This window comes from Tigriopus californicus, chromosome 10, assembly GCF_007210705.1.
Source record: "Tigriopus californicus strain San Diego chromosome 10, Tcal_SD_v2.1, whole genome shotgun sequence".
Taxonomy (NCBI): domain Eukaryota; kingdom Metazoa; phylum Arthropoda; class Copepoda; order Harpacticoida; family Harpacticidae; genus Tigriopus; species Tigriopus californicus.
The window spans coordinates 3,416,673-3,426,360 of NC_081449.1; the positions used below are offsets into that span (position 1 = coordinate 3,416,673).

General features: G+C 45.0%; 2 protein-coding genes across 3 annotated transcripts in view; one reads left to right on the forward strand and one right to left on the reverse strand.

The window, feature by feature from the left end:
- Positions 1 to 307: 307 nt before the first annotated feature.
- LOC131889568 (tubulin beta chain) lies at positions 308 to 4,036 on the forward strand. 2 transcript variants are annotated; one of them, XM_059238698.1, is made up of 2 exons: positions 308 to 758; positions 2,829 to 4,036. In XM_059238698.1, exons 1-2 carry the CDS (start codon positions 434 to 436, stop codon positions 3,842 to 3,844), a joined length of 1,341 nt encoding a protein of 446 aa, XP_059094681.1. In that variant the 5' UTR covers positions 308 to 433; the 3' UTR covers positions 3,845 to 4,036. The 2 variants fall into 2 exon arrangements, with proteins under 2 accessions (XP_059094681.1, XP_059094680.1); XM_059238697.1 differs by lacking the exon at positions 2,829 to 4,036 and adding an exon at positions 1,064 to 2,260 and having other exon boundaries at positions 312 to 758.
- Positions 4,037 to 9,511: 5,475 nt separating this feature from the next.
- The window catches only part of LOC131888827 (eukaryotic translation initiation factor 4E-1A-like), a 1,650-nt gene continuing 1,473 nt past the window's right edge, over positions 9,512 to 9,688 (reverse strand). Inside the window, exon 3 of the mRNA XM_059237766.1 lies at positions 9,512 to 9,652. The gene's annotated coding sequence lies outside the window, so the exon portion shown is untranslated. The remainder of the gene's footprint in view (positions 9,653 to 9,688) is intronic.

Below are 9,688 nucleotides of genomic sequence, written 5' to 3' on the forward strand. Positions count from 1 at the left end.
AGAGAAACTAGTGGATGGTTTTGGTCATCTCATTAATCCAACATGACAAAAAGTACGACCCCAATGCAGTTGCATGAAATAGTCATGAATTAAATGGCACAGCTTCAAAAGTTCTCGAAAGCTGCCTTTTCATTAGAAACGACTAGTTTTAAGCTATTTGTTTAGAATAGATTAAAGAACACTGTCTGTAACCTCGCTCCTTCACTCCCGAGTGTGTCTCAGCCGCCACAGGGTGCCTAGCCTCCGGCTGATTCGGCTCTCTAGGCTTGCCTGCACTGATCCCGGCCGGCTCACTCGAGTCCAAGTCATCAAATGGGAAACGGTTTTATAGACCAGTTGAGAGAGACGAGCCTAAGGAGTCACACCCGTTCGAATCTCGCAGAACCTACTCTTCAGTCCCAGTTTTACCTCGAAGAATCCTTACTTATCGACCATGCGAGAAATCGTGCACATCCAAGCGGGCCAATGCGGCAATCAGATCGGCGCCAAATTTTGGGAGATCATCTCCGACGAGCACGGCGTGGACCCCACGGGCACCTACCAGGGCGATTCCGATTTGCAATTGGAGCGCATCAACGTGTACTACAATGAAGCTTCCGGCGGCAAATACGTGCCCAGAGCCGTGTTGGTGGACTTGGAGCCCGGCACCATGGACTCTGTGCGGTCCGGACCTTACGGCCAGATCTTCCGTCCCGACAATTTCGTCTTCGGCCAGTCAGGAGCCGGCAACAATTGGGCCAAGGGCCATTACACAGAAGGTACGACCAGCCTCCTCCTCTCCTCCTCTTTCCGCCCTTTTCGTTTTAGTCTTCTCCCACTCTCTTTTCACTCGGCTCGCTGAGCTCCTCTTTTCGCAGGGAAAAATTTGCCGCCATTTTACTTTGTCTGCTTGATTTTGGAAGATGACGAATGAAGAATATGGAGCAGTAGAGGTTTGAGGCCGAGTAGAATTCCAGTAGGGTTAAATCCTGGCTAGGATAAAGAGTTATTAGGGTTAGTTGATAACGAGCCTCGAACCTACAGTTTTGTCAGCTTGACAACTCCCTTCTCTCTTATACCCTAGGTGCCGAATTGGTGGATTCCGTTTTGGATGTGGTACGCAAAGAAGCAGAATCATGCGATTGTCTTCAGGGATTCCAGTTGACTCACTCATTGGGTGGTGGAACCGGATCGGGTTTGGGCACACTGCTCATCTCGAAGATCCGCGAAGAGTACCCCGATCGCATCATGAACACCTACTCCGTTGTTCCTTCCCCCAAGGTGTCCGACACCGTGGTGGAACCCTACAATGCCACCCTTTCCGTACATCAGCTCGTCGAGAATACCGACGAGACCTTTTGTATCGATAACGAGGCTCTGTACGACATCTGCTTCCGCACATTGAAGCTCACCACCCCCACATACGGTGACTTGAACCATCTCGTGTCCCTGACCATGTCCGGTGTCACCACTTGTCTTCGTTTCCCCGGTCAGTTGAACGCTGATCTTCGCAAATTGGCCGTCAACATGGTGCCTTTCCCTCGTCTGCATTTCTTCATGCCCGGTTTCGCTCCTTTGACTTCCCGTGGCAGTCAACAGTATCGCGCTTTGTCAGTGCCCGAATTGACCCAACAAATGTTCGACGCTAAGAACATGATGGCCGCTTGCGATCCTCGCCACGGTCGTTATCTGACCGTGGCTGCCATTTTCCGTGGCCGCATGTCCATGAAAGAAGTTGACGAACAGATGCTGAACATCCAGAACAAGAACAGTTCGTACTTTGTGGAATGGATCCCCAATAACGTTAAAACTGCCGTTTGTGACATTCCCCCTCGTGGTCTGAAGATGGCCGCTACCTTCATTGGCAATTCCACCGCCATTCAAGAACTCTTTAAGCGCATTTCCGAACAGTTTACTGCCATGTTCCGTCGCAAAGCTTTCTTGCATTGGTACACTGGCGAGGGCATGGACGAGATGGAATTCACCGAAGCAGAGTCCAACATGAACGATCTGGTCAGCGAATACCAACAGTACCAGGAGGCCACTGCCGAGGATGAGGGTGAATTCGACGAGGAGGAGGAAGAGCAAGAATATGCTTAAGGGCGAGACCAGGAACGTCGTGGTTCCTTTCTTACTCCAATAACTAAGTCTCTGGCTAGGAATAACAAATCGCACTTCTTAATTCCTGTTTTCCTCTTTCCATTCGACTTTGCCTTTAAACCCACCCAAATTTGCTTCTGAAGAATGCAATCGAAATAAATTTATTTCATTTTCAAACCAACACCGCGTTGAAACTTAGTGGTCAGATTCGCCTTTTACATTACCTGCTTCACTCGTCCTCGATAAGGATTCAAAATGCAGTTACCTTGCTGCCCGGAAATCGTCATATGTAACAATGAAGGAGAGATTAGGGTACGGTAATCTCAAGTAAAGCTCGATCCACTCTGTAGTTCCGATTAGAAGAAAGTGCAATATTAGTCATGCTCATCAACAATATCCAGTCTTGCAAGCCTTTACCAAGATTGTTCCTCGTGGAGCATTTTTGCTGAAACATTAGAGATTTCTATCACGCCGTTGAGGATGGCGCCTCCTACCAACAAAAACCTCCAAACCGCATTGTTGGGGTCTGGAGGAAAAACTTGCCTCGCATTTTCTCATGAGTTTCCACGATGCATCTGTTACGTTTGAGAGGAGGGAAGGCTAAAACTTAATTGTCCGTGTCCATATCAGAATCCCTGAGTTAAATTTCACGAACCATTCCCAACTGAAAGCATTACTTATGGCTCTCATGTTGTCAATTTTCCATGATAAACCTGTAACAAATTTTAGAACTCTATTTATTTCCCTAGGTGCTGAGCTTGTCGATGCCGTTGTGGACGTGGTTCGCAAAGAGGCCGAATCTGCCGATTGCATTCAGGGATTCCAGTTGACCCATTCATTGGGTGGTGGAACCGGATCGGGTTTGGGCACACTGCTCATCTCGAAGATCCGCGAAGAGTACCCCGATCGCATCATGAACACCTACTCCGTTGTTCCTTCCCCCAAGGTGTCTGACACCGTGGTGGAACCCTACAATGCCACCCTTTCCGTACATCAGCTCGTCGAGAATACCGACGAGACCTTTTGTATCGATAACGAGGCTCTGTACGACATCTGCTTCCGCACATTGAAGCTCACCACCCCCACCTACGGTGACTTGAACCATCTCGTGTCCCTGACCATGTCCGGTGTCACCACTTGTCTTCGTTTCCCCGGTCAGTTGAACGCTGATCTTCGCAAATTGGCCGTCAACATGGTGCCTTTCCCTCGTCTGCATTTCTTCATGCCCGGTTTCGCTCCTTTGACTTCCCGTGGCAGTCAACAGTATCGCGCTTTGTCAGTGCCCGAATTGACCCAACAAATGTTCGACGCTAAGAACATGATGGTCGCTTGCGATCCTCGCCACGGTCGTTATCTGACCGTGGCTGCCGTCTTCCGTGGCCGCATGTCCATGAAGGAGGTGGACGAACAGATGTTGAACATCCAGAACAAGAACAGTTCATATTTCGTCGAGTGGATCCCGAACAACATCAAGACGGCCGTTTGTGACATTCCCCCTCGTGGTCTGAAGATGGCCGCTACCTTTATCGGTAACTCGACCTCGATCCAAGAGGTGTTCAAGCGCATTTCCGAACAATTTACTGCCATGTTTCGTCGCAAAGCTTTCTTGCATTGGTACACTGGCGAGGGCATGGACGAGATGGAATTCACCGAAGCAGAGTCCAACATGAATGATCTGGTCAGCGAATACCAACAGTACCAGGAGGCCACTGCAGAAGACGAGGGCGAATTCGATGAGGAAGAGGAAGACCAAGAATACGCTTAAAGCGAGTTCTTGTAACAATGCTTGTCATTTAACTAACTCTTTCTTCACGTACTATCTATCCAAGAAGAATTATTAACACGTATTCTTAGTCTCACCCAGCCATCCATCCTCCTCCCCTTATTGACTTTCGAAGCCGTCAACTGAACCCGTCTAAATTCTGCTTCAAATAAATATATTCGATTTTGAGCCCAATGCGATGCATTTCTTGTGTATGACTCAGCTTTTGAATCCCGGTAGCTCAAGGTTGGCCATCGGTTAAAGGTAGTCGTCCCTGCTCGACCAGGTAGTCCCTATCTACTCGTGGGTTGGAAGGACACGGGGGGGGCGGGGGAATGTAGTTTGTAAGGCACGAGCAACTTCCACGACCATTTTCAGATCAATACAACTGTTAAACCGTCCATCTCGTGCTTTAAAGGACTATTGTATCTATGGATGAGACCAAGAACTAGCTGGTCAACCCACAACCCCGTGTTCGTTCATCCCTCTTTAAAGAACTCGATTCTAGGTGTTGTTCTGACGAAACCTTTAAAGAGATGCGTAGGTGCCCTCCCTGTCCATAAGTACGTGTGTATGTACATATACGGTCGCATCGTGGATGGGCTCCACCGAGCGAGAAGTGCCTCTGGACGGCGGAGAGTGAAATAGAATGGAGCGATTGATAACATCGCTAACTCTCTCCCTAAGGCGACGATCAGGTTTAAAAACCCTACGTTCCCTACATGTATGCAGTTATAGTTTCGACATGCAAATTTGGAACTTCAATGTCCCCGAACAAGAGAGGGACGTTTGCTACTTTTCGTCTTTGTCTTTCAAAGCACGTTGGCAAATATGATTTATTGGGTGAAACTCACGCAGCACCAGCTCACTCACATACACACTTGACACAAAAAACGAGAACTCATGTCATCCTACAATGTTCGTGAATGTCGTTCTCGGTTCATTGTAGTACGCCACAATTACAGTACATAGACTCACACTCACGCAATCCCAACTCCAAATTTGAAGCAAAAGCACCCAGAACGGCAATGGGAGTTTCGAATCCGTCCAAATCAAGAGCTGAGCGAGCTTATCGCGCCATCGGTCATACCTTTTTTCCCAACGCGACCCAAAAGAACCCACTTCTTTATGTGTGAGTGAGTTTGGCCCGATGATCTCACCCAGTTCTTATACTACCTCATGTGGCAACCCAACCACCACCACTGTCTTAGCTACCATAACTCTATGTCAAAAAAGCACACACACACACACACACATCCGCACTCAAGGTACATTCCATCTATATGCACCTGTTTGATAAAACATTGAGACACATGCTCACTAATAGTCAAGTCGCGATGGTCTGAAAGGTCCTGGGTCATAATGAAAACAGAATGGTTGGCAAATTACATGGTTTCGAATCTTTTCCCCTTTTCACGGCCAATGTACACAATGTACCTAGGGGCCAATTTCCGCCTGGGAAAGACGGGTTTGCCTGGCCCCCATTTCATACTTCATACACTTCCTGAACGGAATTTGTGAACGTGTGTGTGTTTGTGAGTCTTTGGCAGTGGTAACAGGTTAGTAGTGGTTGAATTCCACACATGGTCGGATGACAATTAACTATGAACTGAGAGGAGATATCCAGTGCAGCCGGTCTTGATTTTCTCAAAAACCTCGAGATCGGGGCCTCGATTTTCAGCCGTAAGTTGACGCAACGCGTGACATTTCGTTTAAGTCCCATATTAAAAGCAAGGGAAGAGACACCTATTGTCGATTGAACGTCATTTATCATGGTGATCAAGAGACCATGATGATGGCAATCAGACACGTATTCATCTTCTTATACCAGCCAGCACTACCACCATGTGTCTCTCGACTTGATCTGCACAATGCATTTCCATCCATCTATCCAGGTAAGTCCGTCACGACTCAGATGGAAGTATTGACAGCGAGCTCAACTCTACGAGGGCCATTTCATCAAAATGTAAAATGTTGATCCCTTTTTACTGCCGGTCGTGACAAGTATGGGTTTGAAGAACCAATTATCCTTAAAGGACCAACAATGGATGGACACGGCCTAACCCAAAAGTTCCATTGAGAAGACATCGTAATAAGGAACAATCATCATCATGTTAACTTTCAAATCTACCAATTGTCCGATGACAAATGTGTCGCAATAAAAAATAACAATTGTCAAAATATTACCCAGGCATGCGTACAGTTTTCTAGGATGAATTCTTATTTTTTGCCTTCTTTCCAAGCATAAAAGGGTTTACAGATTACTTTTATAACAGGCTGATTTGATCAACTAAAGTATTGCGCTCACCAATTGTGCCTGGATAACCATTTTTGCCTATTGGTCTATGATATGTCTCTGGTTCGTTAAGGTTCAGAAATAAAAAACAGCTATGACTTAGCCTCCTTTGCTTACTATTATTAGGATGCTAAACCTTGAAACCGTATGTCTTCCTCAGTATAGTTATTTAGTAGTGCAAAAACTTGATGGTTTATTTGCAAGTACTTTTTTCTAAAGAGTCAAGCCTTTTAGGGAAACCGTCTTTCCGAAAGATCACCCCTCGTAGGTATTGTTATCCAAAGGAAGACCAACTCCCTTTTCAAATTTGACTGCAGAACCACCAGGTGACTCATAAACACTCCCGAACCCGACATTTATTCCTCTGAGTACAGTAATCACAGTCATAAACACACTTCTCCCTAGAAAACCTATCAATTGGAGCACATTCGATTTGTACTGAGTTAATTTTGTAATGGCTACTCGGGCATTCCAGACCCCAAGGTGGAACGAAGACCCCTTCGAAGCAAGCATGGAATACACTCATCACAATCATGTCGGGTATGCGATTGCATGCAGTATCATTCTGGATAATACCCTGCAAGGGTGGCTCTAAACCAACAGAACTGTGGCAGTGCCACAAATGGCAAGTTTTTTTTTTCGTGTGTGTGTCATGACTGCGAGTGAGAACAGAGCTGCCGAGGGACTCGCTTACCTGTCTTGGCCAACTGAAAAGTAATCAATTTCTCTCCCTCTCTTCAGTCTTCCCTACTACGTACTGTAGGTCCCTAATACGATTTTATTACTTACTACTAACTCAGTTGTAGAGAAAGGACTCCACTCGCAAACTGGAATGAGACTGAGTCATCATCATCATCATCATCTAAGCTTGTGGTTTTCTGCTTGGTACTACATACGAACATCTCCTACCTTTGGGATATGTAGTACATACACGAGCTAGGGGTATGAGATTGCTACATGTGTGGAGTATGTACTAACACTCAGAGGAGAAGAGGGGAAAGAGTCAAAAACAATTTGAATTCCGATGGTGCTTGGTCGCGTTTCTTCGACGTCTTTGGTTGGTCAAAAGGGTGTAAAACTCTTTTAGCCAAAGATCGTCCAACTAAAGCCGAGTAAAGTGCAGTCATCCATGTTCCTCATGAAGGTTCACTGATCTTTGGCTCTTTCTCGAATCGAGGAGCACCACAGGGAAGACATGAAAACAAGGCGATTCAAAGTATTTGCTGAAAGAAACACCCCTTTGCATTTTTGAAGAGAAAGGTATTGAATGGCATGCTTTGCTGGGGAGAAATGACAAAAATGTGCAGAGAATGTGCTATAGGGAGCGATGTGTACAGCCTTACAAGTCCATCATTATAGTGGCAAACATGGGAATTAGTCCCACAAATGAAGAGCACTTTTCATATCTGTCATGTCTTGCATCCCAGTCATAAGTAGATCCAACAAATATCTTTTCTACCAAGATTAGTACTTGGAAAGTGAAACAAAATTTGTTCCGTTGGTGAAGTTTAGTTGTTTCTCAGCAAAAAGAAGTTCAAGTGTGGAATCTTAAATGTTGACCAATGACGCCAAAGTTCAAGTAGGGGTTCAAAAATTTAGCAACTTATGGGTTTTATTCGAGGGGTCAAATCACGTATTTTCTAATAAAAGCCTTATATATTAACTACTCAACTAGTTAAAGACGATTCTGCGTGTTCAATTTACAACGTAGCCTGAATTCTTGATTTATTCATACCTGTCTTATTGTGCCTTATTAAAGACCGTTTTTTTTTGTTCATGTAGTGAAAAAGACATAAAATAAAATAAAATTGGACTGGACATTCTATACTAGCCATTCAGGAAAAAGCGTTCACAATTTACAACGTAGCCTGAATTCTTGATTTATTCATACCTGTCTTATTGTGCCTTATTAAAGACCGGTTTTTTTTGTTCGTGTAGTGAAAAAGACATAAAATAAAATAAATGTGGACATTCTATACTAGCCATTCAGGAAAAAGCGTTCACAACTTATTGGAAACCCTGTTCGGAAACATTTTCTCCAGCCATCCTTCTTCCTCAGTCAATCCTCTTCACGCAATAAGGGGAGTGTTTACAACAGAACAATGTGGTGTTGGTGGTGAAAAAGGAGTAGCCAAAACCATCGAGCCTACTAATGCATGCGCAAGCAAGAGTGACATTGTAACTTTCCATGGAAATCTCCGCATATTCTCTAGTTCATTCCCAATGCCGAAAAGTCAACAGGAGCCAAATATTTGTCCGACGTCTCAGTTTCTCCCCTACCTTCAGTCGTCTTCCTACATGTTACTACACAAAGAGGCGTCGCAAATGAAAACCAACTTTCTTTCCGTAGCAGGTTTTGGCCGGGATGGCTTCTGGAGCCGTTAATAAAAAAGGCTCTTCCTGATTTAAATGGGCGGAAACTCTGAATGACAATTGCTCATGAAAAAGAAGACAACAGTCCAGACCTCGTGAAGAATAGGACCGATATTTGAGTCCCGCGAAGTCAAAGTTTTACGAGGACAGAGGTTGTTTCGTGGAAAGCATGCTGCTTTCGACTAAAATAAGTTGTTTAATCGATCGACTCAATTCGCGCCTGAGTGGAAGGACAAGAAGAGCTCAGGAAATAACTTTGGCACGACATTTCCGAATCTTTTGTCCATTACGTATAGTCGAAGTGCAATGAGGTCACAACATTGAAGTCTCTTAATGTTCGTCTTTCTAAGAGTGTCTGATGGAAATAATGCAATCATTTGAAAATGGCCTTTTTGGATACAATCTCAAGTGGATCAAGGAGTCGCTTTACTGCCTTGAACTAGATTCATCAGACCTGATATGACACGTCAACGCCGACCTTGCGTGTCTCAACAGAATTCAATACTACCCGTCCAGGCCCCTTTTTGAGAGGGCATCAAAGAGCAATTGGGACAGGGTTGAAGAGCTTGGAACACGAGTCCCACCATTCAAGATCATTCCTTACTTAGTGGACCACTGGAAAGCTTCAATCCTCGAATGGGGGAGGGGGTCCTACGACGTGTTTATCATCATCAGCCACAATAATCCGCAGGTTTGACGCACTTAGTCTGAAGTCCTACCACGTTGTCATTGTGTGGGAGAAAAAAGGCTCAACCGTGAGCGGCTGAATCAAGATAGAAAGGGACCTTGCTCTTTGGGATTTCAATCTTACAAATTGAAGCTGTCTGTTAATAGCACTCTTGTTGAGGGTCTAAATTGTCCTTTGGTGACAGGCAGAAGGGCCAACCAACTTGCCGTGCTACCATTCGATATGAACTATGATGAATATGTATTCTACGCTCGACATGATAGTCGGACGTTGCAAGTAAGTCTTAATTAACTAAACATGAGATCGTGAGGAATCAGGTTCTTTCGACCTGTTGAGGCCAGTATTTCTTCATTTTTCGAGAGACACAAATTGGTCACGAGATGATTTTTTTTTCTGAAAAACGCTTGAAAATGGTAATTTCATCAAATAATTGGTTGGCACTCATTATTCTGAGGTGAATACTTTGGCATTGTCCTTCTTTGGGCCTGGA